The sequence below is a fragment of the Doryrhamphus excisus genome, chromosome 17 (genome assembly GCF_030265055.1).
Source record: "Doryrhamphus excisus isolate RoL2022-K1 chromosome 17, RoL_Dexc_1.0, whole genome shotgun sequence".
Lineage (NCBI taxonomy): Eukaryota > Metazoa > Chordata > Actinopteri > Syngnathiformes > Syngnathidae > Doryrhamphus > Doryrhamphus excisus.
The window spans coordinates 9491471-9518498 of NC_080482.1; the positions used below are offsets into that span (position 1 = coordinate 9491471).

General features: G+C 39.0%; 2 protein-coding genes across 9 annotated transcripts in view; one reads left to right on the top strand and one right to left on the bottom strand.

The window, feature by feature from the left end:
• The window catches only part of si:ch73-22o12.1 (nectin-2), a 175734-nt gene extending 174890 nt beyond the window's left edge, over positions 1–844 (bottom strand). Inside the window, exon 1 of one of the 4 annotated variants that reach the window (XM_058053331.1) lies at positions 492–840. In XM_058053331.1, coding sequence (XP_057909314.1) covers positions 492–573 — 82 coding nt within the window. In that variant the 5' untranslated portion in view covers positions 574–840. Of the gene's footprint in view, positions 1–491 lie in introns of all 4 variants that reach the window. The other 3 variants (XM_058053330.1, XM_058053328.1, XM_058053329.1) reach the window with 3 other exon arrangements.
• On the top strand, positions 175–26955 carry g6fl (g6f-like). Of its 5 annotated transcripts, XM_058053336.1 has the most exons (12): positions 175–445; positions 3085–3166; positions 8721–9044; positions 10522–10779; positions 11039–11074; positions 13241–13567; positions 19104–19352; positions 23889–24011; positions 24168–24241; positions 24443–24469; positions 26337–26380; positions 26674–26955. In XM_058053336.1, exons 2-12 carry the CDS (start codon positions 3145–3147, stop codon positions 26693–26695), a joined length of 1506 nt encoding a protein of 501 aa, XP_057909319.1. In that variant the 5' UTR covers positions 175–445; positions 3085–3144; the 3' UTR covers positions 26696–26955. The 5 variants fall into 5 exon arrangements, with proteins under 5 accessions (XP_057909319.1, XP_057909317.1, XP_057909315.1 ...); XM_058053334.1 differs by lacking the exons at positions 175–445; positions 3085–3166 and adding an exon at positions 8500–8612 and having other exon boundaries at positions 24198–24241; positions 26674–26953; XM_058053332.1 differs by lacking the exons at positions 175–445; positions 3085–3166 and adding an exon at positions 8500–8612 and having other exon boundaries at positions 26674–26952.
• Positions 26956–27028: the final 73 nt, after the last annotated feature.

Below are 27028 nucleotides of genomic sequence, written 5' to 3' on the forward strand. Positions count from 1 at the left end.
GTAACTAACTGAGGTTGATGTGTGGAAAGAAAAGCGAGGAGCAGGGTGGTTTTGGGACAAGGATGAAGTGTGTGCGTGGTTGTGTGTGTGTGTGTGTGTGTGTGTGTGTGTGTGTGTGTGTGTGTGTGTGTGTGTGTGTGTGTGTGTGTGTGTGTGTGTGTGTGTAAGAGAGGACGACGCAGCTGTCAATCACCTGAGAGGAGACACCTTGCAGCCCCGCGGAGCCACACCTTAAAAAGGGCGCTACGTCACCACCGAAACTCGGGTCGAAAGAGCGAAACGGGGTAAAAAAAAAACAACTGCGATGACAACATATTCCAGCTATACAGCCATTACAGTCAACAAAGTAACAAATTATAACCTGAAGGGACGGTGAATATTTTACAAATTACACGACAAAGAGGAGGCACCTGTCGGACTTCCGTGTCGACGTCCGCCCTGACAGGTGGGTCAGGTTTCAAACATTTGAAAAACACAAATCAAACACTTACCGTGTAGTAAAAGTGTCGAGGCGAGCAGCAAATACAGCACTTTAATGCAGTCTTGTCCACTTAGGACGTCTTGTCTCGCCATGACTGGTCGCTCGCTCCGAAATATACCAGGAACAGGTACACTTTGTGGGGTTGCAAAAAAAAAAACCTGCTCCAATGGCGTCCAATTCTTGTTTTAAAAAAAGTCCCCTTCAGTTTAATTCCGCAAACAGTCACTACACATGTAAATGATTCTCCTCTTTTTCTTTACTCCCGGTGGGTTGACTCACTCTTCTTGACTGACTCCGTACGTGTGTGTTGCCGCGCTGCTTGCGCTCCGACAAATAGTCCCTCCCGCTCTCAGTAAGAGGCGTCCGTCCGACGGAGGGAGTGACGTCACCGGGCAAAGAGGCGTCACAAGTCCAGCTTCCAGAAAAGCAATTAGGTGCAGCTTTGGATAAATCATCTTCCGGCCTGCTTGGAGTTGGGGGGGTCTGTTTGTGCCCAACTTGTTGCAATTGTCCATATTTGCAACAGTGATGCATTAAAATGCAAATACGTCAAAAGCGTGAGTTTGTTATATAAGAATATTGTGAACAGTATATTTGTTCAACAGGGGAAAATATGTTATTATTTTAAATATTTGCATCAATAACAAAAAAGATTCCAAATAGTATCAGATTTTTCCTTGCTTTCCAGTGACATCTAAAAAAAAGTGTATAACATTCATTTTCTACCGCTTTTTCCTCACGAGGGTCGCGGGGGTATCCCAGCCAATCACAGGGCACATATAGACAAACAACCATTCACACTCACATTCATACCTATGGACAATTTGGAGTCACCAATTAACCTAGCATGTTTTTGGAATGTGGGAGGAAACCGGAGTACCCGGAGAAAACCCACGCATGCACGGGGGAGAACATGCAAACTCCACACAGAGATGGCCGAGGGTGGAATTGAACCCTGGTCTCCTAGCTGTGAGGTCTGTGCGCTAACCACTCGACCGCCGTGCCGCCCAATGTGTGACATATTTGACATAAAATGAAACATTTACAAAATGTACTACTGCACTTTTAGATAACATTATTTATGTCATTTAGTACCCTGTGATTGGCTGGCAACCAGTCCAGGATGTACCCCGCCTCTCATCCAAAGTCAGCTGGGATAGGCTCCAGCATACTCCTGTGACTCTCGTGAGGATAAGCAGCATAGACGATGGATGGATGGCACGTTGAATCTTGTGATATGAATAAATATATGGATGGTCTATTCCCAGCATTGCTGGTTATATGACCATCCCCAAATATTGGAATACAGTGGAACCCTGGTTACCATCATTAATTTGTTCCAGAGTTGGAGTTGATCAAAATATTAAAAAAAGATAACCCCCAGCCACACCAAAATGTCCAACTTTCTGTTTATTTCTCTTTCAAAATTCATGACAATCACTGCAGGTTGCAGGAATATTTTTTGACAGTTATTTAGTTATTATAAACATCCAGAGGACTATTAAGTGAGAACAATGTGGCATTAAAATTGCAAATTAAACAGTGTTTAAAAAAAACAAACAAACAAACGAAAAAAATATATATACACATATTATTTTTACTTTTATTAAAATATATATATATTTTTTTTAAATATTATATTTATATATCAGTCTGTCATTAAGTTATTTAAAAGAACATTTAAAAATGATTTGTTAATTTATGCAAAAATGCAATTATTATCTACAATTATATGTAAAAATTTTTTGGCCTATATAGCTTTTGGACAATTATGAATGACTTATTAAAATTGGTGGACACATATTTTTCTTTTTAAAACTGTCCAAATGTGTTTTTATTTGTTAATTAATCATCACAAAAATTAATTATTATTAATTATATGTTAAAATTTCAATATTATATATTATATGCATTGGTCTGTATTTTAGTATGTAGTTTATAGATTTACTATATTTCCTGCTTAGCACATGTCTTGCACAAAAAGGCTCAGGCAATCAGTAAGTAAGCATTTTAATTGATGCAATACTAATGACAGTCAGTGTTGAGGCTTCTAGCGCCCTCTGCTGACCAGCTCATGTAACCAATCATGACAAATATGCATTCAACTCAAATTGAGTAGCCAGACATATACAGTATTTGTTGATAAGACGCTTCCTCTCACACTTGTCTCTTTTTGCAGAATAACCTCCAATTCTGTTCCGTATTGCTATGATTTGGAGTACACACAAGAACAGCAAAGGAATTATCTGGGCTATGTCTAATCCCTAAACCCAAGTGTTTTACAGCCAGTGTAATTACATCTTCATAAGTCTTGAGGTTTAAACCCCCGGCTTTCTTCCATTTCCAGAAGTGTCATCCTCCCCGGTTATTATGTGTATTTGGTGCGGTGCACACACTGTCAAGGTGGTGATAACCGTCAGAGGTCAAATGCTGTGCACACCAGAAAAAACAAATTATGCTATATTTCCCTTTTTTTTGCAGAGAAATTTCATTCTCTCGCTTTCTGATGTGCCATTTGCTCGAGTCAGGAAAGCGGCTCTCGGATTTTAAATGCCAACAGAGTTTTCATTGCTTTATTATCAATGGCAATCATTTCTGTGTAGAGCGTCGTGCTGCAGTGCTGGCTGCATGCCTTCCCACAGGGGCCAAGACCACCTGCCTGTATGACCACTGCTGCTACTGGAGGTAATATTCCTATCCATATATAAATACCTTCGATCTGATCCAGAGTCATAAATGGGATATCACTTGTAGCACTTTTCTACCTTGAAGGTTGCCACATGAAGCAGTATCAGGAGCAAAACAGGGTTCAGTATCTCACACATGGTTACGGGTGGAGGGGGGCGGGGTTGAATTAGCAACCTTCAGGTTGGGAAACAATCACCTTACAATCTGAGTCACCCCGCTATCAACTGTACAGGTATTATTTTAAAGAACCATTTTAATATTCGTAATGGTAATGGTAATGGTTTTATTTCATTTGAACATGCATCAGATTACAATTGAATGCATCACATAATCAGTTCACAGTTCCACATGTCCAAAAGGAGTAGGAAGAAGCAAAGCTTATTAAATCCTACCCCTCCATCTGGTACTTTTACAATCAGTAACTGTTACATTTGTTCACTTCCTGCTTTCCTAATATAATTTAGGTTTTAATTTTAATTTTAATTTTAATTTTAATTTTAATTTTAATTTTAATTTTAATTTTAATTTTAATTTTAATTTTAATTTTAATTTTAATTTTAATTTTAATTTTAATTTTAATTTTAATTTTAATTTTAATTTTAATTTTAATTTTAATTTTAATTTTAATTTTAATTTTTTGTCACGTACCAAAGTACTAGGTGATATGACCATCCAACAACATAATGGGTACCATAGTAAGTGTCAATATAGTGATATGTATAGCACATCATGACTGGTTCAAGACTCTTCATCCTTGTATTTAGCAAACATCAACTGCTTGTATTGTTTCTTGAATTGGCTCATCGTTGTGCATTGTTTGAGGGTCTTACTCAATCCATTCCATAGTTTGATTCCACATACTGAAATGCTATGGCTTTTTAACGTAGTCCCAAGCAATAAGTGTTTCAAATTTAGTTCTTCCCTGAATTTAGTTAGAAATTTAGTTCTTCCATACAAGTGTAAAAAACTGAAGTTAACCGTGTACAAAATAAATTGTGTAAACACCCTTAATTTTATGGACAACTGACAGATATGTCATGTGCGGGAAGGGTCTTCTATCACAAAGATTATAATTTTTAATGCTCTCATACATACTGTAAAAACAAGTTCAGTTTGTTAACAAAAACAATACAATGTACAGGGTCAGGCAAAATGATCTGACACATTTGTAGGTCAAATAAAAGGCAAATAAAGTAAAGAAACAAGAAAGTTTTTTGATTTTTGAAATGTCATTTTTTTCATATAATGCAATTTTGCTTTACAGGACGGAGTGGTTAGTGCGCAGACCTCACAGCAAGGAGACCGGGGTTCAATTCCACACTCGGCCATCTCTGTGTGGAGTTTGCATGTTCTCCCCGTGCATGCGTGGGTTTTCTCCGGGTACTCCGGTTTCCTCCCACATTCCAAAAACATGCTAGGTTAATTTGCGACTCCAAATTGTCCATAGGTATGAATGTGAGTGTGAATGGTTGTTTGTCTATATGTGCCCTGTGATTGGCTGGCGACCAGTCCAGGGTGTACATTCCACTGTTCTCCAATATGTTACTTTTTTATTTTTCTACACAAAATAAGATGAAAAATAAATAAACAAATCAAGAATCAAGAAAATCAATCAGTCAGTAATAAATAAATATAATAATAATAATAAAACGGCAAATAATAAAAACTTAACAAACCACATTATTTTTTTCAGATTAAAATTAACAAAGCATTATTAGAGCCCTGTAGACATGACAAAACACGACTATAGTCACATTTATACTCTTTTTATTTACAACATATTGCGCAACTGCAGGGTCTTGTGACACATGCTAACTCACAAACTAGAGAGCTAGCGATCTAAACGGTAGCCTTCAAGTTATTTCCTTTAAACTTAAAAAGCCAAAAACTTACCACTTCCACACGGATCGGGAGGATAACTATTAACAGTTATTTAACCTTTAACATGAACATTAATCAAACGTAATAATTTTTTCCGGGTACATGATACCATACAGCATCCATATCAAACTTGCGCGGGCCGCACTAACATTAAACTTTCATATCAAGGTGGGGGCCTCAAACTAGTGTCCTGCGGGCCACATTTGGCATGTTTGAGACCCCTGATAAGGAGGGTAATCTTGCATAGAAACTTCATCCATTTCATTTTTAACATACTTAACTCACATTTAAGTGGTAAAAGAGATTAGCGTAAGATTTTGTAGAATCCACAATCATTATGTGAAACATGAACACCTATATTTATTTCCCTTTTCTGTGCATTATATTGACAAAAAACAAGTTAATATGAGCTAGCTAACAACGTCATTGGGCAAACACATTTTGACTATGAAGTCCTCTAAAACAAAACTCTAAAAAGGTTGTATTGTTTGATTTGAATTTACAGTATTTTGTCTTATTTGGTCTGCTTTCCATCTCTCTCTTTCTTTTTATCATCACAGTTTTACCTGTTCTCCACCACTAGCACCCTTCTTTGGTGCCATCATTTCAAATCTATTTATTTATTTTTTCCTCTATCCATTTTTCCTCCACTTCACCAAATAGACCTTCAAACATTTTCAGCCACTTGACTTGAACCCTATCTATTTCTTTTTCAGACCATCTCCCCACTCTTCACTCCCACTGATCATTTGCACTTTTCCTCCACCAATTTCCGTCTCACCCTCCCCTTTTATTCCTCGCTTTTGTCCACTTGTCCTTCGCTGCCATTCACTTCGTTCATCCGTCCTCGGGGTGTTCGGGGACGCCTGTGGCAGTGATAATGAGACGTGTAGTAACAGATATTAGCTAGCTGGCCGTGGATCCATCCACAGCTTATGGTGATTATTTACCCACAAATGAGTGGACAGTTTTTTTTTCCACTTCTCCTTCTCAGCTTCACTGTCATTATACACCCACAATAACCCCCTCGTCCCCCCTTCCTGGAATCCACCGAGTGGTAATTATGCACACAAAAAATGTGCAATGGTGCTCAGAGGAGCTGATAACACCTTTAACTTAATTAAAGACGTTTATGGGATGTAAAAGACATGTAGCCCAGGGGTTGCAGTGCACCCGTACTCACCCAAACCTTTTTATTTCATCTCTTTCCATTCTTGGCTTTCATGTTCTCCGATGGACTGAGGGAAGATTCCCTTTGTATAAGCAAAAAAAAATGGGGTCGGGAGTTTAAGGCTGTGTTCGGTACTCTGGTCTAATGCTGGTATTTTTTGTCATGGTATCACATACTGTGAAGAACATATGCAAAAAGTTAAGTCCGGGGTGTCCAAAGTGTGTCCAAAAACTCCTATGGAGCAGCTACACATGAGAAAGCTTTCTAGATCTTCCAGAATCTACACCTATTCCAGCTCTGTTTCCTTGGATTTCCAAAACAGTGTGTTTTAATTTATTCCACCCACGGCCCGCCTCCGGGCACACCCACTCAGCTTGTACAGCTAACAGCTTGTATAACTTGTCACCAGCTGGATGGCGTGGGTGACTTCTCGCAAGGCTCACTGTGAAGTCACAGTGAGCAGGTGTGAGGAAAAAACTCTCTGAAACGGAACGTTCAGAGACGTTCCAAATTTCTTTCAGGGCTCACTTCCATAGCATAGAACTTCAAAGCCATAGCATTTCAGTATGTGGAATCAAACTATGGAATGGATTGAGTAAGACCCTCAAACAATGCACAACGATGAGCCAATTCAAGAAACAATACAAGCAGTTGATGTTTGCTAAATACAAGGATGAAGAGTAGTGAACCAGTCATGATGTGCTATACATATCACTATATTGACACTTACTATGGTACCCATTATGTCATTGGATGGTCATATCACCTCCTACTTTGGTACGTGACAAAAAATAAAAAATTAAAATTAAAATTAAAATTAAAATTAAAATTAAAATTAAAATTAAAATTAAAATTAAAATTAAAATTAAAATTAAAATTAAAATTAAAATTAAAATTAAAATTAAAATTAAAATTAAACAAAAAAAATTAAATTACATTAGGAAAGCAGGAAGTGAACAAATGTAAAAGTACCAGATGGAGGGGTAGGATTTAATAAGCTTTGCTTCTTCCTACTCCTTTTGGACATGTGGAACTGTGAACTGATTATGTGATGCATTCAATTGTAATCTGATGCATGTTCAAATGAAATAAAACCATTACCATTACCAATATGATTTTGCCTCAAATACCGTATACAGCTATCCGGCTAAGATGTAAGATATCTGTTGCTATGGTGAACTGTATTGAATATCTCATATTGGGTAACCCATATTGTCTAAATCAGGGGTCTCAAAATCGCAGCCCGCGGGCCAAATACGGTCCGCGAGACGCTAGTTTGAGGCCCCCACCTTGATACCAAAGTTTAATGTTGAAATGACAGCTTAAAGCTGTGTGCACACCGGACACAATTAACATGATTTTGCCCCGCTCATACTTTTACCCTACCCTGTTACCCTGCCCTGTTTTGCTTTGGATTAGCAATGAAGCTAAATGCTTATGACGCTGGGTACAAATAAATGCAGGAAATGATTTGGAATAAAACGGAAAATACACGTCAAGATAAAGCATCTCATAAAAACATGTTGTTAAAGTTATGACGCTGCTCCCAGATGGAACTGAGTACGATGCTAACTTGCTAATTGGGTAAAATTATTAAGTTTCATTAATGTTCATGTTAAAGGTTAAATAACTGTTAATACTGTACATTTGAGTCTGAAAAAAATAATTTCTCTACCAACTGTATGTGGTTTCTTACGTTTTTCTTATTTGTTGTTTTATTATTATTTTACTTATTTATTACTGATTGACTGATGTATTGTCTTTATTCTTAATTTGTTTATTTTTATGTTATTTTGTGTATAGAAAAATAAAAATTAAGATATTTGAGAACAGTGGAATGTTTTATCAGATATTTTGGTGTGGAAAACCGGAACCAAAGTACTGAAAAAGTGTAGGGTATAGCAGAAGCAAAAGCATTGAAGATAGTTTTATAATTGATTTTTTTCCCAGTTTTTAATAAATGTGTTTTTTTTTTTTTTTTAAACCTGATGCGGCCCGGCTTCATCCAGAACCTAGCTGCGGTGGCCCCCAGGTAAATTGAGTTTGAGACCCCTGGTCTAAATGCATCCTTGCTTTATTGATATGTTCTTTACTGTGTAGCCTTTGGAACCCATAACAAAAACACCAGTATGAACATACATAGTCTTTCTGCTGTAATTGCAGAGGCTGGAGCTTTTTAAGGCTATCAGGCTGGAACACACATGATGTGTCCTGTTGATGATCCTTCCAATATATCCTGTTAGGCTGGGAAATGCACAGCACTGACACAAATATTTTGTTTGTTGAAGAAACAAGAGTGTTTCTGCATGATGGAGTATTTTTTCCTCACCTTTGTCCTCCTTGCCTCGACATTTTTGTATTCTGCTTGTGTTGGTGCCACAGATACTCAAGGTTTTTTCCCAGAAGTTTTATACATGTTGTGATGTGAAGTGTCAACCTGTATTAAGCGGCCTTTTAAATGACTCAGTTATGTGAGATTTTGTTTACTTTTTCTTTCAGACTGGGATGAAGTCGTGGTGAGAAAAGAGGGCACACCTATCATCTTGAAGTGCATCGTTAGGGATACGAGGGCTGAGGTGGACATCAGCTGGTTGGTACAGCTACACAGTGAAAAAGACTGGGAACTTGCACTGTCGGCCAAGGAACACAAAATCCTCTCCGGCAGTGCCTACAAGCCTTCCATGCGCTTCGTTGACCAAGACAGAGGGGATTTTTCTTTGTTCTTCCAACCCACAAAACAGGATGCTGGCCTTTACATGTGCTTGTCAGAGCAGGACGGGTGGCAACTGAAGGTGGCCACAATTCTGGTGGCCATCATCTCCGGTAGGAATATACAACCAGTTGTTGTGAACCTGGTTATGTTTTTTAAGGTTTTATCTGTTTCCGACATGCTTGACAAATTAATATTAAAGAACATAACATGTTTCCACTTTGCATGTCCGATAAGGAGTAGGAAGAAGCAGACTTTATTTGCTAATTTATTTTTTCACTTCCCCTGTTGTCCTGTCATGGGTGGAGTGGTTAGCATGTTGGCGGCACAGTCAGGAGATCTGGTATCTACAATTCACATTTTCTATTTCAAAATAAGGGCTGCACGGCGGTTAGCGCGCAGGCCTCACAGCTATGAGACCAGAGTTCAATTCCACCCTCTGCCATCTCTGTTTGGAATTTGCATGTTCTCCCCGTGCCGGGTTTTCTCCGGGTACTCCGGTTTCCTCCCACATTCCAAAAACATGCTAGGTTAATTGGTGACTCCAAATTGTCCATAGGTATGAATGTGAGTGTGAATGGTTGTTTGTCTATATGTGCCCTGTGATTGGCTGACGACCAGTCCAGGGTGTACCCCGCCTCTCGCCCAAAGACAGCTGGGATAGGCTCTATATTGTATTAATATAGAATTATTTATTATATTATTATTCTGTTTTATGGTTATCATCACACATTTTCAGTGATACCCAGTTTTCTTTTTTCCCAAAATGTTGCTCTGTATACATGATTCAATCCTTACCCCCGGACCCTAATGAGGAAAAGTGGCATAGAAAATGAATTGGATGGATATGCAACAAAATCATTGTAGTTTCTGTTGTCAACTTCTCCCATATCCGTGTTAAATCACCTTTCTAAAATCTGACATTGCTGTTGGTCAGGTACAACTCAGTAGTACCCCAAGGCTCTGTCTTAGGTCCATTGTTGTTTTTCTTGTAACGTATTTTATTACGATTAACTGAATATGCACCCACATTCCAAAAACATGCTAGGTTAATTGGCGACTCCAAATTGTCCATAGGTATGAATGTGAGTGTGAATGGTTGTTTGTCTATATGTGCCCTGTGATTGGCTGGCGACCAGTCCAGGTTGTACCCCGCCTCTCACCTGAAGACAGAACTGAAACTGACATAAAATATTACAAAATCATTGTAGTTTCTGTTGTCAACTTCTCCCATATCCGTGTTAAATTGCCTTTCGAAAATCTGACATTGCTGTTGGTTAGGTACAACTCAGTAGTACCCCAGGGCTCTGTTTTAGGTCCATTGTTGTTGTTGTTTTTTGTGACGTATTTTATTACGATTAACTGAATATGCACCCACATTCCAAAAACATGCTAGGTTAATTGGTGACTCCAAATTGTCCATAGGTATGAATGTGAGTGTGAATGGTTGTTTGTCTATATGTGCCCTGTGATTGGCTGGTGACCAGTCCAGGCTGTTCCCCCGCCTCTCGCCTGAAGACAGAACTGAAACTGACATAAAATATTACAAAATCCTTCCGCAATGACTTTTTATTTTCCTTTTTTTCACAGTCACCGTCATTCCGGCCAACCCCATCCCCCAGCAGAGCACCCTGTGTCTGATCGCCAGGGTCACACCTGAATATGCTGTCCACCAGATCACTTGGGAATCTCCAAATGGACGTTCATTAAAAACCGAGAGGAAACCCAACACCGGGATAGTGGCCAAACTTCCCCAAGTTACATATAGCGATGCTGGACTCTACAAGTGTAGCTGTTTGGTTTTACCTGAAGCTGTCTTCGACTTTGAAGTGAATGTAGTCATTAATGGTGAGATTGTTGGAGAAAAACTCTTTGCAGTACCACACAGTGTTGTCGATGATGTAGTGTGCCAGTAAGCCCATCAGCAGCATTATTATTTATTTAAGCATCCTCTAGCTGCTGCTCTTCACTGGTTTTATTTCATGGAGCAATTTCAAGATTCCAAACTGTAGCTCTGCACTGAAAGTCTTGCCAGTCCGGTGGGTATTACAGTTGCTCTACAGTATGTATTATTTACGCTTTGCCTTTCTTTTCTTCCTGTCCACAGCTGTCAGCGTGGCCTCATTCACCAACGTAGTACACAGTGAGTGACTCGGCAACACTACAGGAAGTCCTGTGTCAGCTCTTTGCTTATCGGTCCACGCAGAATTCAATGACTCGCGGCACATAATAACATAATCCTCCTATTGTATTGTTGTTCAGACTGTTTTACCGCCATCTTCACTAACTAGTCTTTTTACTGATCCACTCTTATGTTTTGTTTCTTCACAAGATGACTTATTACGCCGCAGGGTCTTCACATCCATTCTGCTTCTTCCACACAAAGTGGAACCTCTAGGGTTAATCACAAACGTTGGTTGACCTTTTATTTGTTACGATTTTTTTTAAAGAAAAAAATCCCATAGGAAATAAAATAAACCATTCCAGGGTCAAACCATTGCCATCATAAAGCTTTTATTAACTGTACAGGCAATGCTTCCAGTAGTATTTTTCCATGATTTACTGTTATGCAAGTGGAAAAAGAAGTTAAGCACAGTTAACATTAACATTGAGGGACTGCTTGCAAGATTACCCATTTTTTTAAACCCAAAAAATGTATGAACACCACCACCAGATAGCATATGCTAGTAATAGTAGTGTGCAAATAAATAAAACCTTTTTTTTCAGCCATTTTTCACAATTCAGGTGGAATGGGGTAGGCTACCAGTACATTAGGCAATTGGCTGGCGACCAATCCAGGGTGTACAACACCTCTCACCCAAAGACAGCTGCTCCAGCATACCTGCAACCCTATTGGGGATAAGCGGTATAGAAAATGGATGGGTGGGTGCATTAGGCTATACATTCAATAATAGTATTCATTCATTCATTTTCTACCACTTTTCCTCACGAGGGTCACGGGGGTGCTGGAGCCTATCCCAGCTGTCTTCGGGTGAGAGGCGGGGTACACCCTGGACTGGGCGCCAGCCAATCACAGGGCTCATATAGACAAACAACCATTCACACTCACATTCATACCTATGGACAATTTGGAGTCACCAATTAACCTAGCATGTTTTTGGAATGTGGGAGGAAACCGGAGTATCCGGCGGCACGGCAGTCGAGTGGTTAGCTAGGAGGACCAGGGTTCGATTCCACCCTCGGCCATCTCTGTGTGGAGTTTACATGTTCTCCCCGTGCATGCGTGGGGTTTCTCCGGGTACTCCGGTTTCCTCCCACATTCCAAAAACATGCTAGGTTAATTGGCGACTCCAAATTGTCCATAGGTATGAATGTGAGTGTGAATGGTTGTTTGTCTATATGTGCCCTGTGATTGGCTGGCGACCAGTCCAGGGTGTACTTTGCCTTTCGCCCGAAGACAGCTGGGATAGGCTCCAGCACCCCCTGCGACCCTTGTGAGGAAAAAGCGGTAGAAAATGAATGAATGTTCACTATCCGCCTGTTGTCAGGCAGAATTCATGACGGCGCCATTGTTTATGTAAATAGCGCCAACGCCAAAATGGCAGGGACAAAGTCGACCTGTTGTGTTGAAAGTAGTCTCGTTTTTGTGTAACTCTAATTACTGACAAACAGGTGAAAACAAAACCCTTCACTTTGGTCGAAGTAATAACAATAAATGTTAACTTGCTTAATTTTCACCCATCTAGCTGTTGCCGAGCAAACTGGATATGCCCTTTCGACTGCACCAACACTACGGAGGAACTCCCCTATACAGCGCTATTTAGACACATTTTCTGTCTCCGTATTTGTTGTAGAAGCAGGATGCTATTCTGCATGTGAAGTCTCACACCTGACATTCACTTTTCCTGTTTTTTTTGCACTGAAAACAATTACTGGTGTCCGACAAGATGCTGGTGTTGGCGTCATTTCATTATCCGACAAGCGGTGTTGCTTCGCTGTGTGAAAACACACACACTAAGAAAAATATCCCACTTTGGTGGGTTCTGTGTAAAAGCCACAGGTGCATAATTGCTGGATATTCTGTTGCGGCTGTGACACAGTAATTTGGTGGCATCTCCATGTGAAACAGATGCAAAAATAATGTCTTCATTGTCCCAAGTGTAAAAAAAAAGCATAAAAATAACATTACAGTATCACTTAACTTTACCGACTATACTACTGTTTGTTCACGTAACATTCCTATTCGAACGTTCTGATTCTCTTGCAATAAAAAGTCAAAGAAAAAGCAAAATCAACACTATGATGTTTGCAGAACTGAGATTTAATGTACGTACTTTTACCTTCACAGGCCCACCCATCTCCATGGTAACTGATGCCATGATGCCCTTCCATCTGACCTGTCCTGACGTCCAAGGAGACTACATCCTCCTGTACTGGCAAAACCCAAAGTCCACCATAAGCGAGCTGGTGTACCACTATGATCGCTGGCGAGGTACCACTCTGACGACCGCGCACAGCCAGGACCTGCAACTGGACATCTGGCCTAACAGTCTGGAGTCCGGGGGATTCTCTTTCTTCCTCATGCCTGACATCCAAGATGGCGGCCTCTACATCTGTGATGTGTTCCTCAATGACCACGCCTTCAGCCAGAGAACCCTGCTGAATGTGTTGAAAGGTACAGAAATGGAGTTGGTTTAAATTAGGGAGGCTAAAAAAAAAGCAGAGGTGGTGACAGTTTTGTAATAACTTTGTGCAAACGAGGTAGGCTACATACCAGGGAAACTTCAGAACAGTAGTCTCTACTGTCGACTTATTATAATATTGTTACTAATCATAAAAAAAACCCAAATTATTCAAAATTCACGATAATACTTAAAACTGTAGCATAAATTTTGACTCTGTTGACTCAATTTTGCATTACCAGTCTAAATAGAATAGAAGAACCAATGGCGTAGTAGCGATACGTTAGCATTCATAGCACTGAGTACCTAATGATCAGATTAAAATGAACAAAGCATTATTAGAGCCCTGTAGACATGACAAAACACGACTATAGTCACATTTATACTTTTTTTATTTACAACATATTGCGCAACTGCAGGGTCTTGAGACACATGCTAACTCGCAAACTAGAGATCTAGCGACCTAAACGGTACCCTCCAAGTTATTTCCTTTAAACTTAAATAGCCAAAAACTTACCACTTCCACACGGATAGGGAGGATAACTATTAACAGTTATTTAACCTTTAACATGAACATTAATCAAACGTAATAATTTTTTCTGGGTACATGATACCATACAGCATCCATATCAAAGTTGCGCGGGCCGCACTAACATTAAACTTTCATATCAAGGCGGGAGCCTCAAACTAGTGTCCTGCGGGCCACATTTGGGCCACAGGCCGCATGTTTGAGACCCCTGCCCTACAGTGTTGAAACAAACTACGAACGATGGAGCTATTATGTATTTAAATATCTCATTGTGGGACACCGTATGTATAACAGTTGAGGGAATCTCTCTTTGTTGTCATCTGTATAAAAGGCTCTGATGCAGCAATTTTGCCGGATCCCTGTGTGAAAGAGGCTGAGACTGTAATGTCACCCATGCAGGAACAGGAACAGTCAGTTCCACAGTAATGTTAGCTTGTTGAGCTCCACTGGTCTGGTTAGCATCATTCTTTCACAAGTGAAATATGTTTTCTCACAGTGATGCCCCCCCCCCCTCTACCACCCCCCCAGGTGTTCAACTAGGTTGAGCTCCAATGAATGTGAAGGACACATCTCATGAATCTTTTCCATGTGCTGCTAAAGAACAAGGAATGAAGGCTTCTGTAGTCATTATGTGTCTAGCGAGCACCCCTCATTTAATCATGTTTTTTTTTTTTTCTCTCACTTGTTTGTCTGACGCTTGTTCGATGGAAGAGTGTGACATTTTGGAAAAAGCACCTCATTACGCTCCTGCTGCGAATTAGATGAGATGAGTTTTTGTCAGCATTAAAGACGAGCGTCTAACTTCATCTGGTATATGTCAAGTAGCTGCTGTCATCACAAAGCTTTGATACATATTTTGTTACAATAATGAACATATTTCTATGCAGCTAAACCACGGGTCACCAACATGGTGCCTGCGGGCAGCAGATAGACCCTCGGGAACACATGAGGCACCCGCCACTATTACCAACTCCTCAGTAAGGAAAAATAGGCCTAGAAGTTGTTATATGTCATTGACTAGTTGTTTCTGGTTTGGAGTGGGGCGGACGTCTACGCAGCAGTGAGAACAGAAACTACCAGAAAACTCTCCAACAACGCCAAAAAAAGTAGCAAGATTTGTTGCTAGCCGCTTTTGAGAATTATGTGGGGGTTAAAATGTCACCAGATTTATAACTTGTTTTGTAACAAGTATCCGTCTCATCCTTTACATCAGGGGTCTCAAACTCAATTTACCTGGGGGCCACTGGAACTAGGGTCTAGGCAAGGATGGGCCGCGTCAGGTTTCCCCCCCCCAAAAAACGAATTTATTACAAACAGAAAAATACACAAACTTTTCAGTGCTTTGGTTCCGATTTTCTACAATAAAAGCTCTGATAAAACATTCCACTGTTCTCAAATATCTTACTTTTTATTTGTCTGCACAAAATAAGATGAAAAATAAATAAACAAATCAAGAATAAAGAAAATCAATCAATCAGTAATAAATAAATATAGTAATAATAATAAAACGGCAAATAATAAAAACTTAAGAAACCACATATAGTTGGTGGGTAGACAAATTATTTTTTTCAGATTAAATGGAAATGAACAAAGCATTATTAGGGCCCTGTAGACATGACAAAACACGACTATAGTCACATTTATACTCTTTTTATTTACAACATATTGCGCAACTGCAGGGTCTTGAGACACATGCTAACTCGCAAACTAGAGAGCTAGCGACCTAAACAGTAGCCTTCAAGTTATTTCCTTGAAACTTAAATAGCCAAAAACTTACCACTTCCACACGGATAGGGAGGATAACTATTAACAGTTATTTAACCTTTAACATGAACATTAATCAAACGTAATAATTTTTTCTGGGTACATGATACCATACAGCATCCATATCAAACTTGCGCGGGCCGCACTAACATTAAACTTTCATATCAAGGCGGGGGTCTCAAACTAGTGTCCTGCGGGCCACATTTGGCCCACGGGCCGCGTGTTTGAGACCCCTGCTTTACATTGATGATAATGTGTAATACTTACAGTATGCAAAAAGAATAACATTGCTGTTGCTTGGTTAATATACAAGTCAGTTATGTAAATGGAACACTGTTGCCGTTTTTTTGAGGGGTTTTCTGTTGGAGTCAAAACAGGTACTTGCCATGACGTCCATAATTTGTTTTCTCCCACTAACGATTATGAGTGATAGGCAAAATTCCCCAAAAGTCCAGTTTTCCTTGAAAAGTGCAGGTCAAATTGAAATTGCAGCTTCAAGCGCCAGCACCTACGCAGCAATTTGAACTGTTGCCCGGCAACCTCATTGGGACTCGGGCGGAAGGGCTGCACCTGTTAAGAGTAGGTGCCAAGAAGAAAAAAAGAGAAATACAATCTCTTTTGTAAAATCCCTGTTGGAAAATTGTTACTTTCTCGTTATGTTTCAAAGCTCTTCAGGTCGTTGTTTCCTTGACTATTATTATTTTTTTTGCTTTTTAATCAACTTTTGTTGTTTGTTTTTTTCAGAGAGGTTGTGTAACCAAAGAAATATGCACATTAGCTCTCAATATGTTCATCAAATCTTACCTTTATGGATTCCCGAATAGTGTCAGCGTTTGGAGCCAAATGCGAGGTGAAAGAAAAAGGGTAAAAATACAGTATAGTAGTCAATTTGTACAGCGTGAGACAGTTAGAAGGTGCGTTCAAGGGCTGTAAAACAATGTGGTATGCATGCATTCACTTTAGTTTTACTTTGTTTTAGTTTTATTGTACAGCGGTTGACTGATTTTTGCACTTGTATGATGGTTAGAAATGCTAAATTAAAACATATCCTGTACAGTTAATCAAATCAAGTTTTTTTTTTAAATAAAAATAAAAATAAAAATAAAAATAAAAATAAAAATAAAAATAAAAATAAAAATAAAAATAAAAATAAAAATAAAAATAAAAATAAAAATAAAAATAAAAATAAAAATAAAAATAAAAATAAAAATAATTTAATTTGATTAAATTTTCCACACCTTTGTTGTAACCGAATTTTAAATGGTGTATAAACATGTTGCATTGTCAGTAGTAACACTAGTCAAAATAAAAATAAAAATAAAAATAAAAATAAAAATAAAAATAAAAATAAAAATAAAAATAAAAATAAAAATAAAAATAAAAATAAAAATAAAAATAAAAATAAAAATAAAAATAAAAATAAAAATAAAAATGAAAATGAAAATGAAAATGAAAATGAAAATGAAAATAAAAATAAAAATAAAAATAAAAATAAAAATAAAAATAAAAATAAAAATAAAAATAAAAATAAAAATAAAAATAAAAATAAAAATAAAAATAAAAATAATTTAATTTGATTACATTTTCCACACCTTTGTTGTAACCGGATTTTAAATGGTGTATAAACATGTTGCACTGTCAGTAGTAACAGTAGTCTAAACATACCAAAAACATCCAATTTTCTTAACTTGATTTCCATAAATAATTTTTGGAAAAATTTTCCACTTTTTGGAAAAAAAAGTCTCCCTCTCTCCCATACACAAAACAAAAAGCTAAGTCGTGCATCCCTGCCACGGCGGCCTTGCAAGCCACTTTACTAATCACAGTTCCCGTGGCATCCATCAGAGCTGCCCAGACATGACTAGCCGATCAGTCACTGTCTCGCACGCACATATGCATGCACCCACACAGCAATCATGTGAGGCATATATTTTTACCCCACCTCATTATGAGTATCATTATGTATGATTATACCTGCTGCCCTCCCACGGAGGCTGGAGGTGGCCCACGCTGATCGCTCTAATCAAGGCTGGAATGTGTGTGTTTTTATGTGCGAGTGCAGTGTTGGGGTAGGGGGTGCCTGCAGAGCTTGATTACGCCCAGATGGATTCTCATTTCACTTTGATGAGACACTAAACATCAGTCACAGTCAAGCAATGCATTAGCAGCAAATCACTTTAATGAATATATATTATTTGACCTCTCTCTTGGATTGTGCTCTTTTTCACATGGCCGCATGTCCTCTTTAAGCCCATTACTCCCAATCTGTCCTTGGCCTTTCCCCCAGTCACGCCAGACAATTTTCTCATCTTGTCTTTCTCTCCTTTTCACCTACCCTTGCTGCTTTCTGATTTCTCTTTATTCCTCTTGAACGTATTATTACTTTTTCATTTGTTCTATTTTGTTTTCAGTTTTTTTCTTTTCACAGTGTCTGATATCATTTATTCTGATTCCATTTCATTTGTTCTGACGTCTACAGTCTATATCCTGTATTTATTTAAACATTACACAATGGTTCTGTCACTTTTTTATTATTGTTTGTATTTATGCATTTATTTTTATTATCTGTTTTTATTTTTTATTTTTTTTGCTACACAGTCTGATAACATTCATCCTGATTTTATTCATTATTCATGATTTAAAAAGTAATTTATTCATTTATTCACAAATGAATTAATGGAAAGTAATTAGTTAAGTCTATATCTTCAATGTATTTATTCATTATATTCATGCATTTATTTTTATTATCTGTTTTTATTTTTTATTTTTTTTGCTACACAGTCTGATAACATTTATCCTGATTTTATTCATTATTCATGATTTAAAAAGTAATTTATTCATATATTCACAAATGAATTAATGAAAAGTAATTAGGTAAGTCTATATCTTCAATGTATTGATTCATTAATTGTTTGTTTATTTACTTAATTAATTTTATTTAATTAATTAATTTTGGTTAATTTTATTTTCAATTTCAGTTTATTCATCATTACGCCATTTTTTTTAACTTCATTTTTTATTTAAAAAAAATTTCTACACTTTTTTATTTTGTTATCTCAGCATTCCCTTTTTTTAATCAATAATTTTTTATCCTTGGAGAAGAGGGGGGATTTAACAAGCTCTGCTTCTTCCTACTCCTTTTCAGACATATTGAAATGTGCATATTGAAAAGTTAAACATGTTTGAAACAAATGAGCGTGAATCTTAATCTTAATCTTTTCCTTCCCCTTCCACAGTGACCATCAGCCGTTGGTTCTCCAATCTGGAGTTGGATTGTCTCTACAGCTCACCGTCTGACGTTCTCGGTGCAATGTGGGAGCACCAGAATAAGAGTCACGAGCTGGAAATGGTGAGCAGTGGACCTGGAAGTGTGACGACCTATTTGCCCTTACCCATCACCTCCGACACAGCTGGGAACTACACCTGTACTTTGCAGCTAACCAACGGCCAGACTGTCAGCATCACACACATGATCAACCAACGAGGTAACACACAAACTTGTTGCAGTTTTGGTTGCATTTGTAATACTTTTTTTCTGCATCGGTGAAGCTCTAACAAACCAAAACATAATAATAAAAAGTGTTTTGCCCCATATGAGCCATAAAATCCCCATCTTTGGATGCCTCGCTCCCTTGTCTTCCATGTCCTTTTCTCCCATAGCTGTAGCTTCAGCGTGCATTACGATGAGCTCCGAGGCTCCCCTCCCACGATCTAAGTGATGCATTGGACTTATCAGAACCGGGGGGATCCATTTAGCTGTCACATCCTCCTGATCTCCACCACCGACACACAATAAGCCTGAATAATTTAGTTATTGTTGGAGGAGATGTCCTGTCTGCTTATTCGCATATCTGCTATCGGCGAGCATGATGAGAAAAGTAATGACCTTTATAGATAATAAAAAAGATAAAAGAGGAGGTTAAGCATTTTTAAGAGGGGTTTTAAGCAAGCTAGCATGGAGGTTATGTTTTGATTTGTTAGTTCTTTTTTATTCATTCATTCATTCATTCATTCATTTTCTACCGCTTATCTGCACAAGGGTCGTATAAATAGAGGATCTTTGACTAGCATTTCTACAGTAGGTCAGTAAAAACAGCAGGGTTCCTATCAGAAAGAGGCTTTTTGGATATCATTTTATAGTGGATGGTATAAAAACAGCATAGCAGCCCTATCATATAGAGGATCTTTGACTAGCATTTTTACGGTATCTCAGTAAAAACAGCAGTATTCCTGTCATATAGAGGATCTTTGACTAGCATTTTTACGGTAGGTCAGTAAACACAGCAGGGTTCCTCTCAGAAAGAGGTTCTTTGAATAGCATTTTGTAGTAGATGGTATAAAAACAGCATAGCAGTCCTATCATATAGAGGATCTTTGACTAGCATTTTTACGGTAGGTCAGTAAAAACAGCAGTGTTCTTGTCATATAGAGGATCTTTGACGAGCATTTTTACAGTAAGTCAGTAAAAACAGCAGTGTTCCTGCCATGTAGAGGATCTTTGACTAGCATTTTTTACGGTATGTCAGTAAAAACAGCAGTGTTCCTGTCATATAGAGGATCTTTGACTAGCATTTTTACATTATGTCAGTAAAAACAGCAGTGTCCCTGTCATGTAGAGGATCTTTGACTAGCATTTTTACAGTATGTCAGTAAAAACAGCAGTGTTCCTGTCATATAGAGGATCTTTGACGAGCATTTTTACGGTAGGTCAGTAAAAACAGCAGTGTTCTTGTTATATAGAGGATCTTTGACTAGCATTTTTACAGTAAGTCAGTAAAAACAGCAGTGTTCTTGTCATATAGAGGCTCTTTGACTAGCATTTTTACAGTATGTCAGTAAAAACAGCAGTGTTCCTGTCATGTAGAGGATCTTTGACTAGCACTTTTACGGTATGTCAGTAAAAACAGCAGTGTTCCTGTCATATAGAGGATCTCTGACTAGCATTTTAACGGTAGGTCGGTAAAAACAGCAGTGTTCCTGTCATGTAGAGGATCTTTGACTCGCATTTTTATGGTATGTCAGTAAAAACAGCAGTGTTCCTGTCATGTATAGGATCTTTGACTAGCATTTTTACGGTAGGTCAGTAAAAACAGCAGTGTTCCTGCCATGTAGAGGATCTTTGACTAGCATTTTTTACGGTATGTCAGTAAAAACAGCAGTGTTCCTGTCATATAGAGGATCTTTGACTAGAATTGTTATGGTAGGTCAGTAAAAACAGCAGTGTTCCTGTCAATATAGAGGATCTTTGACTAGCATTTTTACGGTATGTCAGTAAAAACAGCAGTGTCCCTGTCATGTAGAGGATCTTTGACTAGCATTTTTACTATATGTCAGTAAAAACAACAGTGTTCCTGTCAATATAGAGGATCTTTGACTAGCATTTTTATGGTAGGTCAGTAAAACCAGCAGTGTTCCTGTCATATAGAGGATCTCTGACTATCATTTTAACGGTATGTCAGTAAAAACAGCACTGTTCCTGTCATATAGAGGATCTTTGACTAGCCTTTTTGCCCCGTTACATGCATGTACCTTCAGCTAAGTCAGTACTTCTCATATAGTGGGCCTATAGTGGAGGGTATGATAGAAAATAACTGAGAACCACTGAACTAAATCAAGCAATGTTCCTATACTTGCTGAAGTGAAAAGAACATGTAACTTTAATATGAAGTTTCTTTCACCGCTTACATTGTTTATTCAGATGTATAATTTCATCTGGGAGCCATATGGTTATGTCGTGCTTTAAATGCGAAAGATTCTCCGAGATATAACTTCTTCAGTGTACCACCCACATCTCTGCACTGATATACCCCCGCCGCCAGCACCACCTCCTCATTTGAGATGGGAGAGATGAGATAAAGCACCAATGAAGGCAAAGAAAAGGTGTGAAGATGAGGGATGAGAGAGCGATACATATAGTACATTTACGCCTCCACTTCACTCTGCACTCAATTACCATAATTCATGTATTAAATCTGGCATGGAGAACAGTGTGGTTCAGTCTACGGGTCAGCCTTGTTCCATTAGCGATCTCCGCACATCCTCGCCAATCAATTAGAGCTCACACGACCCGTTATGATTGATCACTTTGAAGGTGGCTAATGGCTGTGACACGTTGGCAAAGGTGGCGCCCGCTGGGTCATTTCTTTTACAAACAGAATTTGTCAAACGCGGATGAGGGCAACTGTCTCTTGTGCAGGGGGTTAGCGGCCCACAGCATAAATTGTGCATTCAGAGCCGTAATTACGTTAAAAGTCCTACTCGCCGGGTCTCGCAAGTCCGATATATTTTATTGCAAGGGTAAATTACAGCCCGTCTCTGAGGAAAGCAGCACTTCCCCTCTCGATGTGAAAACACCCGCAGGGGCTGTGTTTGACAAAACTGATGTCATCGTCATTATGCAAACGCACTTGAGGAGTCTCATCTCACACGTGCACTCGTCACACAAAATTACACTACAGAGAGAGTGAGCTCATCTCCTGCTTTGTGGCTGAAATAAACACTTTCTCCTCAGGGACTCTTCTAACACATTACATTACATTACATTACATTAGACCAGAGGTGTTCAACATGTGGCGAAAAGCTCATTTTTTTTATTGTTCCTTGGCATATTTTGAAAGTGAAATTAATTAATTCATTAATTCATTCTTTCATTTTCTACCGCTTGTCCTCATGAGGTCAAGTTCAGTCGAGAGGCGGGGTACACCCTGGACTGGTCGCCAGCCAATCACAGGGCACATATAGACAAACAACCATTCACACTCACATTCATACCTATGGACAATTTGGAGTCGTAAATTAACCTAGCATGTTTTTGGAATGGGGCTGCACGGCGGTCTAGTGGTTAGCGTGCAGACCTCATAACAAGGACACCAGGGTTCAATTCCACCCTCCGCCATCTCTGTGTGGAGTTTGCATGTTCTCCCCGTGCATGCGTGGGTTTTCTCCGGGTACTCCAGTTTCCTTCCCCATTCCAAAAACATGCTAGGTTAATTGGCGACTCCAAATTGTCCATAGGTATGAATGTGAGTGTGAATGGTTGTTTGTCTATATGTGCATAAAAATGCCATCTTTCACAGGAGGTGTAAAACAGTGTCATTAAAAGAGAACATTCAACAGTTGTTTGATATGAAATGGTGGTAAACAAATGCTGGACCTTCTGCTATCTGTGTGAAACATGCTATTGTCAATTTACCCTCAAGCTATTTTGTCTGTGAGTGGAAATCAATCCTCTGACTTTCCTAACTTGGATGAATAGATGGGAGATTTTGTTCAATTTTTCTGTGACGCTTTTTTCCAAAGCAAATTCTTTAAGAGCGACCATTTTGTCTCCTCACCGCGTTTCAAATTGACAGCACTTGTTCAGTGTGTGTCAGATCGATCGGCGCTAGAGACTCGTATTCCCTGACACTCGTCTTCTTGTTCCACTGCAGCCATTGTGTGTGACTGACAGCCTCGTGATGAAAATACATACAACATGCCAAGCGGGGGGCGGTCTTCTAAAGTCACGCATCTGAAATATAGCATTCAAGTCTGCCCCTCCCCTTTTGGTGTGGCCACCAAGTTCAGCAACAACTTCATTCATTCATTCATTCATTTTCTACCGCTTTTTCCTCACGAGGGTTGCGGAGGGTGCTGGAGCATATCCCAGCTGTCTTCGGGCAAGAGGCGGGGTACACCCTGGACTGGTCGCCAGCCAATCACAGGGCATATATAGGCAAACAACCATTCACACTCACATTCATACCTATGGACAATTTGGAGTCACCAATTAACCTAGCATGTTTTTGGAATGTGGGAGGAAACCGGAGTACCCGGAGAAAACCCACGCATGCACGGGGAGAACATGCAAACTCCACACAGAGATGGCTGAGGGTGGAATTGAACCCTGGTCTCCTAGCTGTGAGGTCTGCGCGCTAACCACTCGACCACCGTGCCGCCCCAGCAACAACTTGTCAACGAGAAAAGAAACTGAAGTTTTATTTGATCTTTACCCGCCTCTGTCTCATTTTTCTCTACGGCAGAGAGTGTCAGTGTCCCCGCACCCTCATCGCTCTCTTCCCTCTCCGCTTTATTACTTTTGGTTCCCCTGTTTGCCACGGCTGTTGCTGTGTTGCTATGGCGACAGAAGCACATCACCAATCGAGGTAAGTCCTTCCAGCGTTTTTTTTTCCTCTTTGGCCTCAACTTGTCTGACTGACTGATACGGCCTGTGACATCCTCTGGGGTTGTTGTAATGAATCTGACCCTATTTCCTCTCCCTATGTGTGTGTTTACGTGTGTGTGTGTGTGTGTCTGCACAGCTATTGAGCAGTCCCTGTCTGTCCACTCAGGCGAAGCGGAGAACATCTATGAGAATCCCGAAGATGTCAGACAGGTGATAAAATTGGGCCATTTGGCAGCACTCAACACCCTCTGATGAATTTGCTCTCCCACTTCTCGCCTTCTCTTCTTCTTTCTCTTTCCATTTGTCTATCTTGCCTCTATTTTACCGTTTATTCTTTTTTTGTTCTGCCCCGTGTTGTCTCCCCTCCCTCGCTTGTTGTTCATTAAAGATGTTTTCTTCTCCTCCTGACAGGTCGCCCCTCCGGGTTCGGTCTATATGGTGAGTTAATGCCCAACAAAATTTCAGAAAAATGTGCCTTTAAAGTCACCATGCATGATATCGCATGGACACTGTTACATTATGTCACATTATGGTTATGTATGGTTGTTGAATTATTGATAAAACAACATATCTAATCGTGGTCCAAAGACCTTTGCATGTATACTGTGGGAATACAAAATTATGGTTTAAAAAAAATGCAGAATAATGTTCTTTATAACAACCATGTATTATAATTCAATACATTCATTGTTATTATGATTTGATTAGAAATCTATTAATCAACAACTTTGTTTTTATTATTCCATAAAAAAATATTTGTTTATTTAATTTCAAATATTATTAATTATCTTGAAACAATTGTTTGAGTGATTTTTAATTACAGTACAATATTTAATAATATTACAACATCAGTAACATCACCACTCAATTATTATGTTATTTTTCATAATATTCTATATTAATATTATATTATATATTAACATAATTATATGATATTATATATTAACATAATATAACATAATATTAACATTCCAGTGGTATTCTGGTAAAATTCAAACACATTTTCTTGTTGGCTCTCAACTTTTTTCTCTCAATATTTTGACATTATTATTGTAAATTTTTGCTGGGGTTTTTTTTTTGGGGGGGGGGGGGGGGGGGGGGTTCTCATTCAATTATATTTTTAGTCCTGCGGGCCAATGAAAAAACAGCTGCAGCCCGCAAATGGACCCCGGGTGGCACTTTGGACACCACACTTCTAGCACAGTGCTTCTCAATTATTTTCAGTCATGCCCCTCCTAAGGGATAGAAATCTTTTGACGTTCCCCCCAATTTGTAATACTAACTGATAATATTTATTAATTTATCAGTACTGTACAGACTGAACTCTAAAATGAAACAAGGAAAATAGAGCAAAGCATACAAGCATATTTAGGAGTCAAATTGCATGTTGAGTCCTATAGATATGTACTTGTTGGTAGGTCTGCATTGAAATGAAAGCCTCTCGCGCCCCCCATGATGGTCAACCCACCTGCCCCACTATTTGAGAAGCACTGATGTAATGCATGGCTGCACGGTGGATAAGTGGTTAGCACACAGGCTTCACAGCTAGGAGACCCGAGTTTGATTCCACTCTCAGCGGTCTTTGTGTGGAGTTTGCATGTTCTCCCTGTGCATGCGTGTGTTTTCTCCGGGTACTCCGGTTTCCTCCCACATTCCAAAAACTTGCTAGGTTAATTGGTGACTCCAAATTGTCCATAGGTATGAATGTGAGTGTGAATGGTTGTTTGTCTATATGTGCCCTGTGATTGGCTGGCGACCAGTCCAGGGTGTACCCCGCCTCTCACCTGTAGACAGCTGGGATAGGCTCCAGCACCCCTGCGACCCTCATGAGGATAAGCTGTCGAAAATGAGCATGTTCAAAACCTTGGCATGTCTCTCCTAAGTAACACTCCTTTCCAATATATTAGTCCAAAGTTGAATCCAATATAACGTCCAATATAATCCAATGTAATAATAATAATCCAATCCAATATAATATAATAATATATTCAATATAATCCAATATTATCCAATATAATATAGGACACAGGCGAAAAGTAAGTCACCAGAGTTTTTTTTGAAGGAATCACTTAATGAAACTGAAACAAACACCTTCCCGTGCCTAAAGAAAAGGCCCTGATGCGCTGACCTAAACAAACAAAAGGACTATGAGGTGAACAGGTCAACCCACCTCACCACTACCCTAAAAAAACACACAACTAAGTCCCTAAACAGAACACACCTGTAATCTGACTGAAAGGGTGCAAATATGGGCTCTTTGACCATATTTTGACCTCCTTTCCCTGTGTTTCTTTTTGTCATCCAGGATTTAAAACCAAGAAAGGATGATGTCTATAAGGAACTGGAGCGGTAAAAGGCTTGTATCACCTGTGTGTGTGCTTGTGTGTGTGTGTGTGTGTGTGTGTGTGTGTGAAAGCTGTGTACTGCAGTCATGCTGGCCTGCACATCACTGTGACACTGTGGCATGATATCACGTCACGCTCTGACAGACGGCAGTGTAGCCGCTTGTGTTGTTGTGGTTGTTTTCATTGGCTGCATCGTGCGTGGGCTGTTTGTGTTTGTGTTGAAAGGTGTGTAGAAGTGAAGATTTTTGTGTGGAGTTTGAGTCTTGTGCGCTTCCTTTTTTCTTCTTTTTTTTCCAGATCCGAGCAATGTCAGAGCTGATCACCTTCTGTACTTCCACACATGACCCTCATGCAGCTGTCACATATGTCATACTGCATTTTACAACAAGAGAGCCATTTTATCAGATTTTATCACATAATGTTAATTCAGTGTTTGTATGTAAAGGAACAGAACTGAAGTGTTTTGAATGAGCTGAATTATTGTCATTGTGTTTTCATTTAGAGTTCTTCTGTATGCTTTCAAAATTCATATGTAAGATTTAATTACAAAATACGCAATTATCGCTGTAATTCTGCCTGCGTGTCATTAAAAAAATGAATAAAAAGCAATAAGTAAGTCTATTTTGAGACGGTTCCCTTTTTTGGCCATCGC

What these genes read in the sequence shown, in the direction of transcription:
- g6fl (XM_058053332.1), top strand. Translation starts at nt 8,528, where the DNA reads ATGATGGAGTATTTTTTCCTCACCTTTGTCCTCCTTGCCTCGACATTT. An exon ending in TGGTGCCACAGATACTCAAG is followed by an intron (nt 8,613 to 8,720) that starts GTTTTTTCCCAG and finishes TTTTTCTTTCAG; the next exon opens with ACTGGGATGAAGTCGTGGTG. An exon ending in CCTGCTGAATGTGTTGAAAG is followed by an intron (nt 13,568 to 19,103) that starts GTACAGAAATGG and finishes CCCCTTCCACAG; the next exon opens with TGACCATCAGCCGTTGGTTC.